Source organism: Bombina bombina, chromosome 1 (genome assembly GCF_027579735.1).
Source record: "Bombina bombina isolate aBomBom1 chromosome 1, aBomBom1.pri, whole genome shotgun sequence".
Lineage (NCBI taxonomy): Eukaryota > Metazoa > Chordata > Amphibia > Anura > Bombinatoridae > Bombina > Bombina bombina.
The window spans coordinates 302,621,578-302,645,891 of NC_069499.1; the positions used below are offsets into that span (position 1 = coordinate 302,621,578).

Here is a 24,314-nt window from a genome sequence, read left to right on the forward strand (position 1 = left end):
ACCCCTAAACCGAGGTCCCCCCACATCGCCGCCACTCGATTAAAATTTTTAACCCCTAATCTGCCGACCGCCACCTACGTTATACTTATGTACCCCTAATCTGCTGCCCCTAACCCCGCCGACCCCTATATTATATTTATTAACCCCTAACTTGCCCCACACAACGTCGCCGCAAGCTACTTAAAATAATTAACCCCTAATCTTCCGACCGCAAATCGCCGCCACCTACGTTATCCCTATGTACCCCTAATCTGCTGCCCCTAACACCGCCGACCCCTATGTTATATTTATTAACCCCTAATCTGCCCCCCACAACGTCGCCGACACCTACCTACACTTATTAACCCCTAATCTGCCGAGCGGACCTGAGCGCTACTATAATAAAGTTATTAACCCCTAATCCGCCTCACTAACCCTATCATAAATAGTATTAACCCCTAATCTGCCCTCCCTAACATCGCCGACACCTACCTTCAATTATTAACCCCTAATCTGCCGACCGGAGCTCACCGCTATTCTAATAAATGTATTAACCCCTAAAGCTAAGTCTAACCCTAACACTAACACCCCCCTAAGTTAAATATAATTTTTATCTAACGAAATAAATTAACTCTTATTAAATAAATTATTCCTATTTAAAGCTAAATACTTACCTGTAAAATAAATCCTAATATAGCTACAATATAAATTACATTTATATTATAGCTATTTTAGGATTAATATTTATTTTACAGGTAACTTTGTATTTATTTTAACCAGGTACAATAGCTATTAAATAGTTAAGAACTATTTAATAGTTACCTAGTTAAAATAATTACAAATTTACCTGTAAAATAAATCCTAACCTAAGATATAATTAAACCTAACACTACCCTATCAATAAAATAATTAAATAAACTACCTACAATTACCTACAATTAACCTAACACTACACTATCAATAAATTAATTAAACACAATTGCTACAAATAAATACAATTAAATAAACTATCTAAAGTACAAAAAATAAAAAAGAACTAAGTTACAGAAAATAAAAAAATATTTACAAACATAAGAAAAATATTACAACAATTTTAAACTAATTACACCTACTCTAAGCCCCCTAATAAAATAACAAAGACCCCCAAAATAAAAAATTCCCTACCCTATTCTAAATTTAAAAAGTTACAAGCTCTTTTACCTTACCAGCCCTGAACAGGGCCCTTTGCGGGGCATGCCCCAAGAAGTTCAGCTCTTTTGCCTGTAAAAGAAAACATACAATACCCCCCCCCCCAACATTACAACCCACCACCCACATACCCCTAATCTAACCCAAACCCCCCTTAAATAAACCTAACACTAAGCCCCTGATGATCTTCCTACCTTGTCTTCACCATGCCAGGTTCACCGATCCGTCCTGGCTCCAAGATCTTCATCCAACCCAAGCGGGGGTTGGCGATCCATAATCCGGTGCTCCAAAGTCTTCCTCCTATCCGGCAAGAAGAGGACATCCGGACCGGCAAACATCTTCTCCAAGCGGCATCTTCTATGTTCTTCCATCCGATGACGACCGGCTCCATCTTGAAGACCTCCAGCGCGGATCCATCCTCTTCTTCCGACGACTAGACGACGAATGACGGTTCCTTTAAGGGACGTCATCCAAGATGGCGTCCCTCGAATTCCGATTGGCTGATAGGATTCTATCAGCCAATCGGAATTAAGGTAGGAATTTTCTGATTGGCTGATGGAATCAGCCAATCAGAATCAAGTTCAATCCGATTGGCTGATCCAATCAGCCAATCAGATTGAGCTCGCATTCTATTGGCTGTTCCGATCAGCCAATACAATGCGAGCTCAATCTGATTGGCTGATTGGATCAGCCAATCGGATTGAACTTGATTCTGATTGGCTGATTCCATCAGCCAATCAGAAAATTCCTACCTTAATTCCGATTGGCTGATAGAATCCTATCAGCCAATCGGAATTCGAGGGACGCCATCTTGGATGACGTCCCTTAAAGGAACCGTCATTCGTCGTCTAGTCGTCGGAAGAAGAGGATGGATCCGCGCTGGAGGTCTTCAAGATGGAGCCGGTCGTCATCGGATGGAAGAACATAGAAGATGCCGCTTGGAGAAGATGTTTGCCGGTCCGGATGTCCTCTTCTTGCCGGATAGGAGGAAGACTTTGGAGCACCGGATTATGGATCGCCAACCCCCGCTTGGGTTGGATGAAGATCTTGGAGCCAGGACGGATCGGTGAACCTGGCATGGTGAAGACAAGGTAGGAAGATCATCAGGGGCTTAGTGTTAGGTTTATTTAAGGGGGGTTTGGGTTAGATTAGGGGTATGTGGGTGGTGGGTTGTAATGTTGGGGGGGGGGGTATTGTATGTTTTCTTTTACAGGCAAAAGAGCTGAACTTCTTGGGGCATGCCCCGCAAAGGGCCCTGTTCAGGGCTGGTAAGGTAAAAGAGCTTGTAACTTTTTAAATTTAGAATAGGGTAGGGAATTTTTTTATTTTGGGGGTCTTTGTTATTTTATTAGGGGGCTTAGAGTAGGTGTAATTAGTTTAAAATTGTTGTAATATTTTTCTTATGTTTGTAAATATTTTTTTATTTTCTGTAACTTGGTTCTTTTTTATTTTTTGTACTTTAGATAGTTTATTTAATTGTATTTATTTGTAGCAATTGTGTTTAATTAATTTATTGATAGTGTAGTGTTAGGTTAATTGTAGGTAATTGTAGGTAGTTTATTTAATTATTTTATTGATAGGGTAGTGTTAGGTTTAATTATAACTTAGGTTAGGATTTATTTTACAGGTAAATTTGTAATTATTTTAACTAGGTAACTATTAAATAGTTCTTAACTATTTAATAGCTATTGTACCTGGTTAAAATAAATACAAAGTTACCTGTAAAATAAATATTAATCCTAAAATAGCTATAATATAAATGTAATTTATATTGTAGCTATATTAGGATTTATTTTACAGGTAAGTATTTAGCTTTAAATAGGAATAATTTATTTAATAAGAGTTAATTTATTTCGTTAGATAAAAATTATATTTAACTTAGGGGGGTGTTAGTGTTAGGGTTAGACTTAGCTTTAGGGGTTAATACATTTATTAGAATAGCGGTGAGCTCCGGTCGGCAGATTAGGGGTTAATAATTGAAGGTAGGTGTCGGCGATGTTAGGGAGGGCAGATTAGGGGTTAATACTATTTATGATAGGGTTAGTGAGGCGGATTAGGGGTTAATAACTTTATTATAGTAGCGCTCAGGTCCGCTCGGCAGATTAGGGGTTAATAAGTGTAGGTAGGTGTCGGCGACGTTGTGGGGGGCAGATTAGGGGTTAATAAATATAACATAGGGGTCGGCGATGTTAGGGCAGCAGATTAGGGGTACATAGGGATAACGTAGGTGGCGGCGGTTTACGGAGCGGCAGATTAGGGGTTAAAAGTGTAATGCAGGGGTCAGCGATAGCGGGGGCGGCAGATTAGGGGTTAATAAGTGTAAGGCTAGGGGTGTTTAGACTCGGGGTACATGTTAGAGTGTTAGGTGCAGACGTAGGAAGTGTTTCCCCATAGGAAACAATGGGGCTGCGTTAGGAGCTGAACGCTGCTTTTTTGCAGGTGTTAGGTTTTTTTTCAGCTCAAACAGCCCCATTGTTTCCTATGGGAGAATCGTGCACGAGCACGTTTTTGAGGCCGGCCGCGTCCGTAAGCAACTCTGGTATCGAGAGTTGTATTTGCGGTAAAAATGCTCTACGCTCCTTTTTTGGAGCCTAACGCAGCATTTGTTTGAACTCTCGATACCAGAGTTAAATTTATGGTGCGGCCAGAAAAAAACCCGCGGAGCGTTAACAGCCCTTTTACCGCCAAACTCCAAATCTAGCCGTAAGCCTCTCTGAGGTCAGCACTATAATTTCTCTCCAAAGTAGAGAATCTTTGCTTATCGGGCCCATAGAAAGTAATGAGGCTGTCTGGGAAACTGAAGCTGTCAGTTTTTTTATTTTATTATAAATAGAAGGAATACAAAGTGCAATGTATTTTTAAAAGATACTCATAAATATACAAAATATGATCCTAATTTGTTAAAGTTACACCAAAACTATATAAATACACCACTGTATACAAAATAAAATACAAAATAGAAAGAGCAAAGTTCAAATGTAATAAAACTTAAGGGAGATGAAACGCACCTTTTTTTCATGATTCAGACAGAGAATACAATGTTTAAAAAGTTTCAAATTTACTTTTGTTATTTGTTATTCTTTTTTGCAGAGATATCTAGATAGGTAGTGTGCACATGTCTGCAGTACTACATGACAGGAAATAGTGCTGCCATCTAGTACTCTTGTTAATGTATAAAAATGTTGCAAAACTGCAATCAGATAGTGCTGCAGACACATGCACGATCCAGAACTTACCATCCTGCTTGTAAACAAAGGCTAAAAAGAAAATGAAAAATAGAACGACATTGGAAATTTGTTTAAAATTGTATGTTCTATATGAATCATAAAAGCAAAATGGGGTGCTTTTTTCCCTTTAGTCTGAAGTGTAAAGTAGTATAAAATACAAAGCACAAAGTGTAAATGCAGCAGAACTGTTATGTCATGCAGTGGGCTTGTCTGTCCATCACTTGCAGAAATGCAGGTAACACCCCTTGGAGAAGTAAAGCAAAATCTGCCTTTTAAGAATTTCACTAGGGCTCTTGATCTCATCTGAGGGGTGAGCTTTAGATCATAAAACCCTTGAGCATGAATTACAGTGTGTTTCAGCGTGCTGATTTTTCTGCAAAATTTCTTGTAGGTTTTGGGCCTAGTAAGCAAGTATTTTACACTAACTGACATTTATGATACTAATCCTAATCTACGGCCATGAGCAGTCTCGTATCTTAAATCGAGAAATCTAAATCAGCTGTTTAATGCTTAGAAACTGTTACCATTTTTATTGCCTTGCTTTATTTTCTGTTTTAATGTCTCTAGTTTTCATATCCTTATTGCAGCTATACCAGAATTTGCATCGGATGTGTTTTTAAAACAGAAATATTGTCATTAACTGCCACTGTGCAGTGTGCACTCTAGTGGGAAGAAACTTCCAAATAAAACTCCAATATTGTGCTACCAACACGACTGGTAATGTTAAATGTAATCCAATTTCTATCATCTGTGATGTAACCTCAAATGGAAACAGAAAGGAGAGGACCAGTATCTAAACCCTGTATTATTTACAATACAAAAACTACCATGCTAGATTTTTGGAAGTAGGGCTCATGCTTTATCCCATTTTTGTTTATATTTCCAATATCCTAGTCAACAGTTACCATGGTTTCCCATACTCTTTTACTGCTCTTTCCATTCTGTAATTGACATTCTAGGAATAGCCTGAAAGTGAACCAGGTCAATGTTAAAGGGATAGTACACTGTAAAATTTTTATATTTTTAATGTATTTTCAATTACTTGTTGTACCAGCTACAGAGTATAAAATGAAGGAGAAATTGCATTTTCAGGTTTGTGTATATGAAGTAGCTTGTTTGTGCTTTTAAACTACATCCTGTTACAATGGGTTGAGTTTCAAATAATATCATATCTCATTATGTTATCACTTTGTGTACACAAACATGTTTTCTTAGCTTATATTTGTCTGGAAAAAGAAAGCTCAATACTTAGACAGAACAATGGAAAATTATCATTTTATTACTTAACTATCCTGCACCCCACTGGGAGTGTAATTTCTTCTGCTGGCTGTATTTACTTAGGCTATTCAATAGCTGAGACTCCAGTATTCAAACTTTTCTTTAATGTAAGTGGCAAGAGTCCATGAGCTAGTGACGTATGGAATATACATTCCTACCAGGAGGGGGCAAAGTTTCCCAAACCTCAAATAATACACCTCCCACCTCACTCATACCTCAGTTTTACAAACTTTGCCTCCTTGGAAGGTGGTGAAGCAAGATGTGCTTGATTTCTTCTGTGAAAGGCGCTTCTAAGGATTTTGAAGCCCAGTTCCTCTCAAAGTACAGTGTTTGTCTGAGGCGTGTGAAGGGAGTATGGCCTGATGATACCATGTTTTTACCTATGGGAAATCTATTCTAAGGCTCTCTGTAAATTCGGTCACGGGATTCATCTGCTGCCTCCCTTTACAGATCAACATTATACTCCTCTACCATTACCTCTACTGATATGTTTCAGTACTGGTTTGGCTGTCTGCTATATGTGGATGGGTGTCTTCTGGTAAGCATATATCATTTTTTAAGACACTCTCAGCTATGTTTGGCACTTTATATTATAAAGTTTTTAATATATATTGCATATATTTGCGTGCAGTTGCGCCTGTTAGGACGTGAGTTGTGTCATTTCATTGTGTTAGCTTTGTCGACAAAAGTTTTTTTCCTCTGCATTTGCGTCATCTTTGTTTGCGTCATTTTTGGCGCCAAAAATTTGTAATATTAAGTCGCTACCTCTTTTACTCGCTGCTCTCATTTGTTTATAGATGGCTATGATGTTAGCTTTGGATTTTTTCTTTTATATAGAATTTTATCATAAGCATTTTTTTCCCATTCCTGAAACTGTTATTTTGAGGAAATTGGATATTTTGTTTTAATGTTATTTTTTCTTTTTTATTACATTTTGCAAGATGTCTCAAACAGATCCTGCCTCTGATGTTACTATAGGAACTAATCTGCCTGAACACAATTCTACCAAAGCTAAGTGTGTTATTGTAAATAAGATGATTTTATTTATTCAGCTCAATTATGTGGCACTTGTTTATTACATGTTCATAATGTTTCTATGAGTACAAATACATCTACTGTTATTCTCAGTTTAATGTACCTGATATTCCTGCAGATATGAAAAATGTTATTGCTGCAGCCATAAGAAGGCTATGACTGCTATTTTGTCTTCAAATAAACGTAAAACGTCTTCCAAACTTGTCATAGATTTGATGAATTTTGTACTGACTGAAAATATACTAAAGTATTCTCTACTGGTGAGGGTTCCTCTGACTCAGAGGATCCTGCATCAGAGACAGAAATTGACAAATCTTTTTTTTTTTATAATTGAACATATTTGTTCTCTATTAAGCAGGGCCAGATTGGACCTCCGGGATAACGGGAAAAATCTCGGTGGGTTGGCAGGGACAGCTGCAATGTGTGGAGAGCAGCAGTGAGGGACATGCGCGCTCACAAACCGTGCACGCGCCACTTCTAACTATGTATTCTCTGTGCAAAGGGCAAGACAGTGCGCTGCCGGGCCGGCCTGGTTCCCTTAGCCTCGCCCACACTGCTGGCTGGGATAGTAACAGTTTGAGGCGGAGATGCAATGGGATCTGATGGGTGGGGTTGAGGGATATGTTAATTTCCTGGGAGGAAGTGAGTCTCAGTCTATGGCTGACTGTGGAATTCTTGACTTGGAGTGAGAACAGTTAGTGTGAGTCTTCTGCCTGGCTGGCAGTTGTACCGTACAGGATAGAGGGGCAAAAATGCCTAATTTTACAGTGGTTCCAGTGGAGGACAAACAGAAAGTGGAATATGACAGTGTGGAAGGACTCAACTGGGTCTGGGTGAATTACAGGACAAAGCTCACGGGATCCCTATTACTATCAGTTCAGCTGGTGAGTTCTGTTACTAAGAGGCCTGCAGCACAGGAGCTGACTGACCGTGATGGGGGGAGAGGTCTCACCATCCTCTATACTATTTGTTTGCAGCAGAGCTCCAGTGTTTAAGTAACACTATATATATATATATATATATATATATATATATATATATATATATATATATATATATATATATAATATTGTAACCCCTTTAAAGGCAGTCAGTGTGATTGCAAAGCCACTTTAGTCGCAAACACATATAACTCTTGTCCCCACTGTAACAAATGTATGTAGATTTATTAATATATATAAACTGTGTAATGGTTGAGGCGGTGATCTGTATGCAGCGCACATGTTTCTCTGTTATAAGCGTTGTGGGCGAGGAGAGAGAACATTATATTCTACTAAATCACCACAGATTATTATACACCAACACACAATAGGAGCATCATACAGGGAGGGCAAATATCGCTCCCCCATATGCAGTCTTTTGTGAGTCTTCATCATTTTATCACTAACGATCTGCTGAGTCCGTGTCAGACTAATTGCTGTAATTATACTGACAATCGTAGGTCATATGTAAAACTGGCAGGCTTTTTAAAATGTACCTTAACGGTCACAATAACCAATCAGTAAGAAGAGAGGAAAGCGAAGCAGCCAATCAGTGCATTTAGACCAGGACCTACACTGCACTTATTAATGAAAATATATTAAATAGTAAAAAAATGCATTTCTGCATTTACTTATTAACTGATTGTTCACACTGTGTATTTACACTTGTTAACACTTATTTTCTAACCCCTCTAGCAAGACTTCACTCGTCTCCCTAAAATGTTTATATTCCACAGGGCCGGATTGGGCCATGAGCCGGAGGGGGGCGGGGCTGGGCCAAGTCATACCAATTTCCAGGGTTGGTCTGATTTCACAGTCCGGCCCTGCTATTAAGGAAGTATTGTTTACTTTAGGTATTAAGGAGTCTAGTCCTCCTAATAGCTAAGCTAATAATCATTTAAATTCTGTGTTTAAGACTTCTGAGGTTGCTCCTGAAGTTTTTTTCCTATTCCATATGCTATCGGTAATATGATTGCTAAAAAATGGTCTTAACCTGGTACCTTTTTTTCCTTCTTCTAGGTTTAAGAAGTTGTATCTTTTACTTATGGCTAGTTTAGAGTTTTGGGAACGTACTATTATTTCAATGGAAGATAGTACTTCTTTTCAGGATCCTTTAAGGAAGCCTGAATCTTTCTTTAAAAGAGCATATTTTCATACTGGTTATATTCTTAGACTGGCTATTTCTATTGCTGAGGTTGCTGCTTCTTCAACTTTCTAGTTGGACAGTTTAACGCAGCAGTTATCAGATCCTGAAGTGTATAACATTGTTCTTTTATTTCAACATACAATCTTTTTATTTATGTTGCTATATTTGATGTCATTTAAGTTTAATGTCAAATCTATATGTTTAGCTATTCTGACTTGAATAGCTTTATGGCTTAAATCTTGAAATATTGACATAGTGTCCTAATCAAATTATTATTTCTATCTTTTCAGGGAAATAATTTGTTTGGTTCCTCTATAACTGAGGGTAAGGGAGTTTTTTTGGCCCTAGACAAGAAATTTAAGGGTAAATTTAAAGCTCTCAATTGTTTTCATTCCTTTCGTCTGTATAGAGAGCTGAAAACCTCTCATTCCCCTAAGGCCTCTGGCTCTATTTGGAGACCATATCCAAATTGGATTAAATTCAAGCCTTATAAGGAACCAAATCTGGCTCCTAAATCTGTATGAAGGTGCGGCCCTCAATCCAGTTATTCTGGTGAGGGGCAGATTAAGTTATTTCAAGACATTTGGACGGATTCAGTCCAAAATCAATAGAATATTGTTTCTCAAGGGTATTGAATAGGTTTTTTAGAATAAGACCTTCCATGGGAAGATTCTTTTTTACTCATGTTTCAACAAACCCTGTAAAGACTCAGGATTTTCTGAAGTGTGTTTCAGACCTAGAGTTTTCACAGTTGTTTGTACCATTTCCTCAACAGGAACAGGGATTGGGTTTCTATTCAAATCTATTCCTTATCCCGGAGAAGGATGATTTTTTCAGACCAATCCTGGATCTGAAAATTTTAATAAGGACTATGCTGCTTTTTGTTCAGTAAAGTCATTTTATGTCCACAATAGACTTACAGGACGCTTATCTTCACATTTTCATTCATCCAGACCACTATCATTTTCTGAGATTCTCTTTTTGTCAAACATTACCATTTTTTCGCTCTTTCTTTTGGTCTTGCAATTGCACCAAAATTTTTCTCAAAGGTTCTCTGTGCTATTCTTTCTGTAATCAGAGAGCAGAGTATTGTGGTATTTTGGATGATATCTTGGTACTAGCTCAATCGTTTCATTTAGCAGAATCTCACACAAAATAAATAAATGTTGTTTCTTCTAGACATGGTTGGATGATCAATTTACCAAAGAGTTTCTTTATTCTTTAGACATAGGTTACCTTCTTAGGTTTCCAGATAGATGATTTTTTTTCTCTTACAGGCAAGAGACGAATGAAGTTGGTTTTAGCTTTTCTAAACCTTCAGTCTCTATCATTCTCTTCAGTGGCTATGTGCATGGAAGTTTTAGGTCTCATGGTTGCAGCATCGGACGCAATCTACTTTGCTCATTTTCATATGAGACCTCTACAGCTTTGCATGTTGCACCTGTGGTGCAGGGATTATACTCAGATATCACAGTTGATATACTTAAATACCAACACTTAACTCTCTCTGTTTTGGTGTTTAAAACATCACCTTATTGTTCAAGGGGCCTCCTTTGTTCGTCCTTCCTGGACTGTGATCTCAACAGATGCAAGTCTTACAGGTTGGGGAGCTGTCTGGGGATCTCTGACAGCACAAGGGGTTTGGAATCCTCAAGAGGCGAGGTTAACAATCATTATTTTAGAACTCTCTGCTATTTTTAGAGCTCTTCAGGCTTGGCCTCTATTGAAGAGAGAAATTTACATTCATTTTCAATCAGATAATATTACAACAGTGGCATTTGCCAATCATCAATGGGGGACTCGCAGTCCTTTAGTAATGTAAGAAGTATCTCTGATATTTTCTTGGGCGGAATCCAACTGTTGTCAAGACTCATTCATATCTCAGGTGTAGACATTTGGGAAGCGAATTATCTCAGCCGTTATTCTGTACATCCGGGGGAGTGGTCTCCTTTTCCAGATGTGTTTTTTTCAACTTGTACAGATGTGGGGTCTTTTAGAAATAGATCTGTTGGCCTCTTGTCTGAACAAGAGACTTCAGATACCTTTCCAGGTCCAGTGATCCTCAGGCTGAAATGATGGATGCTCTAGCAGTTCCTTGGTTTTACCAATCTGCTTACATTTTTCCGCCTCTGGTTCTTCTTCCAAGGGTGATCTCCAAGATCATTTTGGAACAATTTATGTGTTTCTGATACCACCAGCATGGCCTCTCGGGTTTTGGTATGCGGACCTTGTCCGAATGTCCAGTTGCCAGCCTTGGTCATTTTATATAAGACCAGAACTCTCAAGGCCCATTTTTCCATCAGGATTTCAAATCTGTGAATTTGAAGGCATGGAAATTAAATGCTTAGTTCTTAAGTCATAGAGGTTTCTCTGATTCAGTAATTCTATGATACAGGCTCGTAAGTCTGTTTCAAGGAAGATTTATTATAGGGTTTGGAAAACCTATATTTCATGGTGTTCCACTCATGATTATTCTTGGCATTCTTTTGAATTCCTAGGATTTTACAGTTTCTTCAGGATTGTTTGGATAAAAGGTTTTGTCTGCAAATCTCTGCTCTTTCTGTCTTATTTCATAGAAAGATTGCTAAGCTTCCTGATATTCACTGTTTTGTTCAGGTTTTGATTCGTATCAAGCCTGTTATTAAATCAATTTCTCCTTCTTGGAGTCTCAATTTGGTTTTTAAGATTTTGCAGGCTCTTCATTTGAGCCTATGCATTCTTTGGATTTTTATCTTCTTTTTTTAGAAAGTGTTATTTCTTTTGGCTATCTCTTCTGCTAGAAGAGTTTTCTAAATTGTCTGCTCTCTATTTTGAGTCTCCTTATCTGATTTTCCATCAAGATAAGCTGTTTTGCGGACTTTGTTTTTAATTTTTTGCTTTAAGTTATGAATTCTAACAACATCTTTAGGGAGATTATTGTTTCTTCCTTGTGTCCTAATCCTAAGAATACTTCTAAAAGGTCTTTTCATTCTTTGGATGTGGTAAGGCTACTATAGATTTCAGAAAGACTTTTAGTCTATTTGTTATTTTTTCTGGTTCCAGAAAAGGTCAGAAAGCCTTTAAGTTTTAGATTCACAAGGCTTAATTGAGCATATTACAGCTCATTCTACTAGATCAGTCACCATATCTTGGGTTTTCAAAAATAAAGCTTCAGTTGATTAAATTTTCAAAGCAGTAGCTTGGTTTTCTTTGCATTCATTTACTTAATTTTACCATTTTGATGTGTTTGCTTCTTTGGAAGCAGCCTTTGGTAGAAAGGTTTTTCAGGCAGCTGTCTCAGTTTGATTGTAGTGCCTATGAGTTGAGTTTTTTTTAATTTTTTAGGAAAACTTAATTATTTTTTGGATTTAATTTCTCAGCGGAAATAGCTGTTTTTTTTTTTTTATCCCTGTCTAGTGACTCGTGGACTTTCACATCTTGGGTATTATATCCAATACATCACTAGCTCATGGACTCTTGCCGCTTACATGAAAGAAAACATAATTTATGTAAGAACTTACCTGATAAATTAATTTCTTTCATAGTGGCAAAAGTCCACGAGACCCACCCTATTTTTTGTGCTTATGATTTTTTTGTATAAAGCACATTATTTTTCCAGTTTCTCTTTTTTATGCTTTTTACTCCTTGTTTTTTTACACTTCACTACTTGGCTATAAGTTAAACTGAGGTATGAGTGAGGTGGGAGGTGTATTTATAGGCATTTGAATTTTGGGAAACTTTGCCCCCTCCTGGTAGGAATGTATATCCCATACATCACTAGCTCATGGACTCTTTCCACTATGAAAGAAATTAATTTATCAGGTAAGTTTTTACATAAATTATGTTTTACTATAGGTGGGGATACAATAGGCTAAATCAGCTATTTCAAATGCCAAATTAGGGGTAAAGGAGCTTCTTGTAAACAATTAAATACACTCCAGCAGGTAAAATGGATGATTGGGAACAATTTATAGGGGAGAAAATGTTTGTGTGTACTGTCCCTTTAAATAAGTAAAATGGACGTGTTACATTATCTGTCTTTGTCCCCTTAGGAAACAGTATATTTCCAGGTAAGTGTTAACTAGGATATAGGTCAAGATATAGATATTTCTGTATTTTGTGCTTTAATTTCTATTTATGCTTTTGGTGTGTGTGTGTTTGTGTGTGTGGGGGTTATTATTATATTTAGAACAATTATTAAAGAGACCGACAATACCGTGCAATTAAATTTTTCTGCAGTCTTGCAATAGATTAAAAATATATTGTACTGTAAAACTGGTTTTCCCTCAGTGTGTTCCCAGTAGCTTGTTATAGTAGCTCCAGAGTATAAAATGTTTAGGACATTGCTCAGTTAGCTTTATTTTTATATATGAAATAGCTGTTTTTCCTGATTGAAGCCTTAAACCACTGTTCTCAAGAAGATGCTCAATTAAATTGGCTGAGCCTGCAAAAATAGCAGCCTCCTAACCTTATCTCCTATATACATGATTTTATATTTCTGTCTTACAAAGTACTTTGGTTAAAATGCATTTCAACCAACAAATGTTAATACCTAACCAATGAGGCTTGACTTGTAATCTAGGCCTAAATGTTTTCATAACAGATTAACATCTTGTCTGAAGCAATTGCTTTTCAATGTTCAATATCCTCCCAATTCTTGCCTTATTTTGAGGCGCTAATATGGACTTCTTACGGGAGTAGACAAGGCTTGTCACTGTCATTTTGTTCACAAAACTTGTATTGTTTTGGATTTAATAATCTTAGCACTGCTTAAGCCCATTAGGGACAAATACAGAGTTAGACTTGTAAAGTCTTCCATGTGCACTTTAAAGGGACATAAAACCCACATTTTTTCTTTCATGATTTAGAAAGAGTATGCAATTTTAAACAACTTTCTAATTTACTTCTATTATCCAATTTGTTTTATTCTCTTGATATTCTTTGCTGAAAAGCATATCTAGATAGGCTCAGTAGCTGCTGATTGGTTGCTGCACTTAGAAACCTCGTGTGATTAGCTCACCCATGTGCATTGCTTTTTCTTCAACTAAGGATATCTAAAAAATGAAGCAAAATAAATAATAGAAGTAAATTATAACGTTGTTTACATTTGTATTCTCTATCTGAATCATGAAAGAACATTTTTGGGTTTAGTGTCCCTTTAAATTCTCAGGACTGAAAATTACACAATTTTCAGACTGAAATTACAGAAAAAGGGGAAATAAATTATGAAAGTATATTGCAAAGTTTTTCTTATGCTTAATTAAGCATTATCGGGCAGACTTGTTGGGCCTATGGTTGTTATCTGCCACCAGAAGCTATGTTTCTAAATTTTAAGAGTTTACTGTGCCTTTAGGTGCACACCATTAGTAAAATGTTAAAACATCAGCCATGTCTACAGTTGCTAGAACAAATATTGCTTAGTTAAAGGGATATGAAAGCCAAACATTTTCTTTTGTGCTTCAGACAGTGCATACCATTTTAAAAAATGTTGTTCACATAATATTCTGTGTTTAAGATACCTAGGTAGGCATGTGGCACACTACATGTCAGGTATTAGTGCCGGCCATCTAGTGATCTTGCAAATGATAACATTCTTGTAAAACTGTTGCCAAATAGTGCTCCAAAAATGGGGCAGCTCCTAAGGAAAAAAACTCCTGCTTTTTAACAAAATATACCAATAGAACGAAGAAAATTTGATAATAGAAGTAAATTGGAAAGTCGTTTAAAATCACATGCTCTATCTAAATCGTAAGAGAAAATGTTTGTGTTTCATATCCCTTTAAGAATTGTTACCTTTTTTTGTTTTATTTTTTATACTACCGTTTGAGAGACATTATTTGGTTAATTCCAGACGCAGGGCTTTACCATGTGACCTCATATCATATTCTTTAGCATCATTCATTTTTCTTCCTTTGCAGGTCCTCTTTGTACCACGTCACTGGTGGCATTATGTGGAGTGTGTTGATGAAGCCACTGTTAGTGTTAACACCTGGATTGAACTAGTAAGTGTTCCTAGAACTTTATCTTGTTTTATTAGATTAGATTAGATTTGTTTATTGTCATTGTACAAAGTAAAAAAACCCCAGAGACAACGAAATTATTATTGAAAATCTAACCAATCCCATACATGGATATGTATTCATAGATAGTTAAAACCATATGAAAGTACTGCATAGCACATTGCACTGTTTACTTCCTAAATGCATTTTCCCCAAAATGTTATCAATTCTCATCTTGCCTGAGTAGAAAAGGTGTTTTTTTTACTCCAGTATGGGTTTCCACCTCCATTATTAGTTTGTAGAGCTAATCACAATTACACATTGTGTCTGCATTCATAGTATTAAATAAAGACCCATATCTGTATGAATTCACAGTGCAACATCACAACAATCAACAATCATTCATTGTAACACTCAGACAGTGCCACAAAGATTTGAGATTTTAATATAATGTAAAAAAAATATCCCTGTAAATGTCATCAAAAGCACAGAACATTAAACGCTGTAAACATTTATTTAAAGGGACAGTAAAGTCATAATTAGACATTCATGATTGAGACAGAACATTTATTGTAAACAACTTTCCAATTTACTTCTATTATTTAATTTTCTTCTATCTCTTGTTATCCTTTGCTGAATGGTTCATCTAGGTAAGCTCACGGGCAGCAAAGAACCTAGGTTGTAGCTGCTGATTGGTGGCTGCATATATATGCTGATTGTCATTGGCTCACCCATGTATTCAGTTAGAAACCAGTAGTGCATTGCTGCTAATTTAACAAATGATACCAAGAGAATGAAACAAATTTGATAATAGAAGTAAAAGGGAAAGTTGTTTAAAATTGTATGTTCTGTCTAAATTATGAAAGAAACATTTTGGGTTTCATGTCCATTTAAGTACTGACTTATTCCTTAAGATGAGTTATACAAATTGAAAGTTGTTGAGTGATAATAACTAACTTGGGACATTTGTGTAAAATGCATTTTTTTAATTATTTTTTTGCCCTGGTAGTTGTCCTCATTGGACATTTTGTAATACATCCCAAGCCAGGAATAAACCTTGCCTTTCTTGTTTGTTCTGCTATCAGTTCTGTGTAATACATTTTAAAGCTTTATTTATTGGGGCTGATTTATCAAGGGTCGAATGGCCCCTCATGCCCCTTTTTCCATGTGAGCCTTCAGACTCGCCGGAAACAGCAGTTTAGAAGTAGCGGTCTTAAGGCCGCTGCTCCTTAACTGGTCCACTGCCTCTGACTTTGATAAAGACTTTGTGTTTAATTGTTGCACTTTCATATATATATATATATATATATATATATATAATAGAACATTTGTAATTTTAGAATGTCTTTAACTGAGGCTGACACTTTGGCACCTATTTATGAAATGCCGGGTAGACAAGGTTTCCTCCGGGGAACTTGTCCGGCTGGCATTGCAGCGAGTGGGCAGCATCTGAACCCCAGGCTTGTCAATAATCCTGATCTGATCGTTATGGTTTTAACTTTACACCACTTTTCATAAATGGAGCCCTTTGTCCATTTAAGGATGCACAATTCAGAATCTGAAACAATAACAGTTGTGATTTCTGTACAATACAATATTGTACTTCATCCAGATTCATTTGATTTTCAGTACCACCTTTATGCAGACGGACCACAAATCTGTAGAACTTCTCCTGACATCACTGCTGAGCTTCTATCTTGTGTTACTAATTGCTGTGTCTAGGAGTCTTTACCTTACTACCCAAAACTCAACATGTCCAAAACTGTTGTAATGATCTCGTCCTGACCGGGGAGATTGACAGCTCCTTCCTGCGCGTGATTGGCTGTGCACAGGCAGAGTGCATAATAGCGCTCTTGTGCAATGTTAAATTACGGCAGATGATTGCTGCCCGCCACAGGTGAGCTGGAGCGGACAGAGGCAAATATGTACGCCCCTATCCGCCCAAACTTGATAAATCGAGCCCTTTATGTGCATATTCTTTTTAAAGAAAGTATACCAAGAGAACAAAGTCAATTGAAAAATTGAAGTGTCTTAAAAATTACATTAACCCCTAATCCGCCATGCCCCACAACGCAATCTAGCCATTTAAACTATTAACCCCTAATCCGCCATGCCCAACAATGCAATCTAGCCATTTAAACTATTAATCCCTAAACCGCCATGCCCCCATATTGCAAATAACTAATCACTAAGCCCCCTAACCTAACACCCCCTAAATTAACCCCATTACATAAATTAAAATAATCCTAAATTAAAATTGACTCATACACCATAAATACGGCTAATAAATTTTGCCAACACATTATTCAACACAATTTATATGATATCTGGGGGGCACACCATCATAACGACAGAGACTATACATACTTTTCCAGGCCCCATAACTCTTACTCGAGACTCGACCATTTTTTCACAGACTCATGGTCACTAGATAGAGCCTTAACGTCACATATTAGGGTTTGCCCATGGTCAGATCATGATATTCTTACGTTCACTCTCTCCACTGACTTAACCACAACGTCTAGGCCTGGCTGGAAATTCCCGAAACAAATACTCAAAGATAATGCTTTTAGAGCCTCCCTCCAGAGCTCCATAATAGAGTTCTTGAGAATAAATGAAACCCCAGATGTCTCATCTCAAACAGTATGGGCTACTTTTAAAGCATACGTGATATGCATTAGGAGACAGGCAATGCTTAGACGCCAAGCAGGTACTCCCTTAGGCCTTCTCATGGCTGAACTACGATCTGTAGAGCAGGAAAATAAAAACTCTCCAACCACATCTCTAGCTGATAAAATTAGTGAACTTAGAGCACAACTGGCAGACAGAGAGTTACAAAGAGTGAAGGAATCCTATGCTCGATTCAGGAAGTTAATGTATTGTCAAAGCAACAAGGCCTTGACTCTCCTAGCTCATAAACTAAAAGGTAGGACAGCAGCAGCAGCTAGAATCTTGGCACTTAAGAGGGGGAATATATCGGTCTCCTCGCCCAAGGAAATCGTCGAGACCTTCGCGGCCTACTATTCCGAGTTGTATCACCTTCAACCCTCAATGGCGGGTAGAGAATCCTCTATACAAAATATAGTGGACTTTCTGCAAAACCTGAACTTACCAACTCTGCCAGAGGAAGATAGGGAAGCACTCACGGCTCCATTTTCCTTGACTGAGCTCAATTTGGCTATTAAACACCCCCAAAATAGTAAGGCTCCAGGGCCTGACGGCTACCCGGCAGCCTTCTACAAACTTTTCAGGACAGAGCTAAACAAGATCCTCCTTAGGGTTTTCTCAGAAGCCCGGGAGGCAGGTTCGTTCCATAAAGAATTCCTAAGCCAAACAAGGACCCTTCTCAGTGTACGAGCTATAGACCAATATCATTGATAAATGGCGATGTAAAGCTGTATGCAAAACTTTGGGCTAATCGCCTTAATAGCCTACTTCCGAAGGTGATACACTCGGACCAGGTCGGGTTCACTTTTGGTAGAGAGGGCCCAGATAATTCCCGAAAAATGCTTGACATACTTACAGAGGCTTCCCGACGGAGGTTACCCATGCTGGCCCTGTCGTTAGATGCGGAGAAGGCGTTTGACAGGGTCAGATGGGACTACCTGTGGCATACACTCGCCCAATTTGGCTTACCAGATGGGGTGATTAGGGCAATACGAGCCCTATACTCTTGTCCCTGTGCCGTAGTTAAAGGTCTAGGATTCGCCTCTCCGGAAATATATATCACTAATGGTACTAGACAGGGATGCCCCTTGTCACCCCTAATCTTTACCATGGCCATTGAACCATTGGCCCAAGCTATTAGACATTCCCACATGATACGAGGGTTCCAGTTTGGCAGAGAGGTTGCGAAGATAGCGCTGTTTGCGGATGACGTGACACTATTCATCACAAACCCAATAGGCGCCTTGCCTGCTCTTTTTGATCTTATTTCCGAGTTCGGGGCCCATAGCTACTACAAAGTCAATGTTTCCAAAATAGAAGCTTTACCTGTACATATCCCGGCATTTGAATTAGATGTGTTGCGAACATCGTATTCTTTCCACTGGTCACAAACCACCATTCGGCATTTAGGAGTACAGCTTGGCCCGGACCCGAAACTAGTGGTTGCCGTTAATTACTCAGATATTATTAGAGAAGTCACTGAGCTTACCACCTCCTGGAGTCTTAAAGAGATCTCATGGCTAGGCCGCATTGCATCTTTCAAAATGACGATCCTGCCCAAAATTCTCTACTACTTTCGCTGCATTACTCTTAACGTCCCCAGTGCTCTAATAGATAAGCTCCAATCTCTTGGACAAAATTATATCTGGGGTAAGTCTAAGCCACGTATTGCAGCGAAAATACTCCAGAAAAAATATGAGCAGGGAGGAGTAGCAATGCCTAGCATACGCGGGTACTATGAAGCCGCCAGGCTCTCTCACATTTCGGCATGGGCGGACAAGGGTGAACCACAGGGTTGGAAAGGGATAGAGGCGCTAGACCTCCCATTGGGTTTGGGTTTAGCCGATCTACCCTGGATTCCTGACCACTGCCTTGTCACTCTGGGAATAAAAAATGTCATTGTCAGAGATAATCTGAAAGCTTGGCATAACCTTAGAAATCTACGCAAAATTGCCCCGCATCCATCTCCTATTCACTCCCTACCAGCCTTACTTGCAGCCCTGCCTGACACACACATACAGCAGTGGAGAGAGTGGGACTTATACCCCTCCGGCACTCTACTCACTCCCAACAACATAAGAGCAATCATTCCCCCTCTATGGGCCACTTTTGAATACTCTAGACTATATACTTTCTTGCTATCTTGGGGATTCACCAAAGTCCTGAATAGACCACTGACTAACTGGGAAAAATTGTGGCAGCTCGCTGCCAAGACTCCCAGACTTATATCATTCCACTATAACCTCCTACAGACGTCTACGAACAGCGACAGGCCTTGGCAGCTTAGGGCATGGGAGGGAGATCTATCCAGACCAATTACAGACAAGGACCTACATACAGCTATGACGTTAACTAAGAAGACTGTACATTGCGCAACCACTTTAGAGTCCTACATGAAACTATTCCTGAAATGGTATTATACCCCCTCCAGACTGTCACAGATGTTTCCTACAACATCCCCTTTATGCTGGAGAGAATGTACACAAAGAGGTTCAGATATACATATATGGTGGGAATGCCCAAAATTGACACCCATATGGAGTCAGATATCTACCCTTTGCTCTAATCTTGGGTTATCTCTTCCACTCACTCCTGAAATTGCCCTCTTACATTTATTCCCAAGAAGTGTCCGGTCTCCCATATCTAAACTGATTATCTTTGTTCTCGCGGCCACGAAACTGGCGATAGCGAGAGCTTGGAAGCAATCCCAGCCCCCAGATATTGAAGCTGTCACCTCAATAATGCAGATATATGCCAAAATGGAACAAAGTTTCTATTTTAACATGGATAAAGAAGACCTCTATTGGCAGATTTGGGAGACCTGGTTCAGCTACCAGGGAGACCATAGACAAGCATGCAGACACGATGGAGTCCCTAGGCATCCTCATTAACATAACTAAGCCTCCAAACCTAAGGTGAATTTGCTACCTAACTGAAGACCCTCGCTTATCCTTACTTCTTTTTAAAATAGTGTCCAATTCCCTCCCCTCTATTTCTCTACCCCCCTCCCCTCCTTTCCTCCCCCCCCATACTATGTGACCTATTACTCCTTGCCCTACCTCCTACCTTTCTCTCATCTTACCTCTTCATAAACAGCCTCCCCCGCCTGGAGATGCGCACTACGGTTACTGGAAGACATATGTGGACAGGTATCTTTTGGCTGACTTCCTGAAGCCTATATAACATTGAGTTAATATGTATGACTGGTGTATTACACTAGTCCCCACATTTAAGATTTATTGATAGCTACTGCTTACTTTATGTAACCTCCTGCGTGGAGGAGACTGTACTAGTCTGTGAATTATGTCTATTGAGCGCTTACCGTTTGACATATGTCTATACAAGAAATTAATGAACTGGAAAAAAACCTAACAAATGAGGTTTCATTACTATATGTTTAGTTAGAAATTTGGGGGACCTTGTTCAAACCTGTATTATTATGGTTTATATTTCTGCAATTGTTGTTTATGTGACAGAGAATATGTCTTGCTATATTGTATTGTACAAAAACCGCAATAAATATCTAATTTAAAAAAAAACAAAAAAAAACTAAATTACAATTAAAATAATAAATAAAAAACCTAACATTACTTTAAAAATAAAAGAACCTAAGTTTAAATTTATCTAAAATTAAAAAAAATTTTTTAAAAAAAGTCTAACATTACATAAAATAATAAACCAAATTATCAAAAATAAAAAAATTATACCTAATCCCTATGAAAATAAAAAGCCTCCCCCTTAAATAACTTAGGGCAATGCCCTACAAAAGGCCCTTTTAAGGGCTATTGGTAGTTTAGTATTAGATTAGGGGGTGTTTTTATTTTAGGGGGCTTTTTTATTTTCATAGGGATTAGGTTAAAAAAAATATTTCTTTCATGTAATTAGCAAGAGTCCATGAGCTAGTGACGTATGGGATATACATTCCTACCAGGAGGGGCAAAGTTTCCCAAACCTCAAAATGCCTATAAATACACCCCTCACCACACCCACAAATCAGTTTTACAAACTTTGCCTCCTATGGAGGTGGTGAAGTAAGTTTGTGCTAGATTCTACGTTGATATGCGCTCCGCAGCAGGTTGGAGCCCGGTTTTCCTCTCAGCGTGCAGTGAATGTCAGAGGGATGTGAGGAGAGTATTGCCTATTTGAATGCAGTGATCTCCTTCTACGGGGTCTATTTCATAGGTTCTCTGTTATCGGTCGTAGAGATTCATCTCTTACCTCCCTTTTCAGATCGACGATATACTCTTATATATACCATTTCCTCTACTGATTCTTGTTTCAGTACTGGTTTGGCTTTCTACTACATGTAGATGAGTGTCCTGGGGTAAGTAAGTCTTATTTTCTGTGACACTCTAAGCTATGGTTGGGCACTTTTATATAAAGTTCTAAATATATGTATTCAAACATTTATTTGCCTTGACTCAGGATGTTCAACATTCCTTATTTCAGACAGTCAGTTTCATATTTGGGATAATGCATATGAATAAATCATTTTTTCTTACCTTAAAAATTTGACTTTTCCCTGTGGGCTGTTAGGCTCGCGGGGGCTAAAAATGCTTCATTTTATTGCGTCATTCTTGACGCAGACTTTTTTGGCGCAAATTTTTTTTCTGTTTCCGGCGTCATACGTGTCGCCGGAAGTTGCGTCATTTTTGACGTTTTTTGCGCCAAAGGTGTCGGCGTTCCGGATGTGGCGTCATTTTGGCGCCAATAGCATTTAGGCGCCAAATAATGTGGGCGTCTTTTTTGGCGCTTAAAAAATATGGGCGTCACTATTGTCTCCACATTATTTAAGTCTCATTATTTTGTGCTTCTGGTTGCTAGAAGCTTGTTCTATGGCATTTTTTCCCATTCCTGAAACTGTCATTTAAGGAATTTGATCAATTTTGCTTTATATGTTGTTTTTTCTATTACATATTGCAAGATGTCCCACGTTGAAGCTGAGTCAGAAGATACTTCTGGAATATCCCTGCCTGGTGCTGGAGCTACCAAAGCTAAGTGTATCTGTTGTAAACTTTTGGTATCTGTTCCTCCAGCTGTTGTTTGTACTGTTTGTCATGACAATGCAGATAATATTTCCTTTAGTACTGTTACATTACCTGTTGCTGTTCCGTCAACATCTAATACTCAGAGTGTTCCTGATAACATAAGAGATTTTGTTTCTAAATCCATTAAGAAGGCTATGTCTGTTATTCCTCCTTCTAGTAAACGTAAAAAGTCTTTTAAAACTTCTCATTTTTCAGATGAATTTTTAAATGAACATCATCATTCTGATACTGATATTGGTTCTTCTGATTCAGAGGATTCTGTCTCAGAGGTTGATGCTGATAAATCTTCATATTTATTTAAAATGGAATTTATTCGTTCTTTACTTAAAGAAGTCCTAATTGCATTAGAAATTGAGGATTCTAGTCCTCTTGATACTTAATCTAAACGTTTAGATAAGGTTTTTAAATCTCCTGTAGTTATTCCAGAAGTTTTTCCTGTCCCTGGTGCTATTTCTGAAGTAATTTCCAGGGAATTGAATAATTTGGGTAATTCTTTTACTCCTTCTAAACGTTTTAAGCAATTATATCCTGTGCCATCTGACAGATTAGAATTTTGGGACAAAATCCCTAAGGTTGATGGGGCTGTCTCTACTCTTGCTAAGCGTACTACTATTCCTACGGCAGATGGTACTTCCTTTAAGGATCCTTTAGATAGGGAAATTGAATCCTTTCTAAGAAAAGCTTACTTGTGTTCAGGTAATCTTCTTAGACCTGCTATATCTTTAGCGGATGTTGCTGCAGCTTCAACCTTTTGGTTAGAAGCTTTAGCCCAACAAGTAACAGATCATAATTCTCATAGCATTATTATTCTTCTACAACATGCTAATAATTTTATTTGTGATGCCATCTTTGATATCATTAGATTTGATGTCAGGTATATGTCTCTAGCTATTTTAGCTAGAAGAGCTTTATGGCTTAAAACTTGGAATGCTGATATGTCTTCTAAGTCTACTCTGCTTTCCCTTTCTTTCCAGGGTAATAAATTATTTGGTTCTCAGTTGGATTCTATTATCTCAACTGTTACTGGAGGGAAAGGAACTTTTTTACCACAGGATAAAAAATCTAAAGGTAAATTTAGGTCTAATAATCGTTTTCGTTCCTTTCGTCACAACAAGGAACAAAAGCCTGATCCTTCATCCTCAGGAGCGGTATCAGTTTGGAAACCATCTCCAGTCTGGAATAAATCCAAGCCTTTTAGAAAACCAAAGCCAGCTCCCAAGTCCACATGAAGGTGCGGCCCTCATTCCAGCTCAGCTGGTAGGGGGCAGATTACGTTTTTTCAAAGAAATTTGGTTCAATTCTGTTCACAATCTCTGGATTCAGAACATCGTTTCAAAAGGGTACAGAATTGGCTTCAAGATAAGGCCTCCTGCAAAGAGATTTTTTCTTTCCCGTGTCCCAGTAAACCTAGCGAAGGCTCAAGCATTTCTGAAATGTGTTTCAGATCTAGAGTTGGCTGGAGTAATTATACCAGTTCCAGTTCTGGAACAGGGTCTGGGGTTTTATTCAAATCTCTTCATTGTACCAAAGAAGGAGAATTCCTTCAGACCAGTTCTGGATCTAAAAATATTGAATCGTTATGTAAGGATACCAACATTCAAAATGGTAACTATAAGGACTATCCTGCCTTTTGTTCAGCAAGGGCATTATATGTCCACAATAGATTTACAGGATGCATATCTGCATATTCCGATTCATCCAGATCACTATCAGTTTCTGAGATTCTCTTTCCTAGACAAGCATTACCAGTTTGTGGCTCTACCGTTTGGCCTAGCTACAGCCCCAAG

At 38.2% G+C, this 24,314-nt stretch overlaps 1 protein-coding gene across 2 annotated transcripts in view; it reads left to right on the forward strand.

Moving 5' to 3' along the window:
- The window catches only part of HSPBAP1 (HSPB1 associated protein 1), a 485,172-nt gene that overhangs the window by 368,829 nt on the left and 92,029 nt on the right, over nt 1-24,314 (forward strand). For both annotated transcript variants that reach the window (XM_053698076.1, XM_053698077.1), the window contains exon 6: nt 14,732-14,815. In XM_053698076.1, the coding sequence (XP_053554051.1) occupies nt 14,732-14,815 (84 nt within the window). The remainder of the gene's footprint in view (nt 1-14,731; nt 14,816-24,314) is intronic.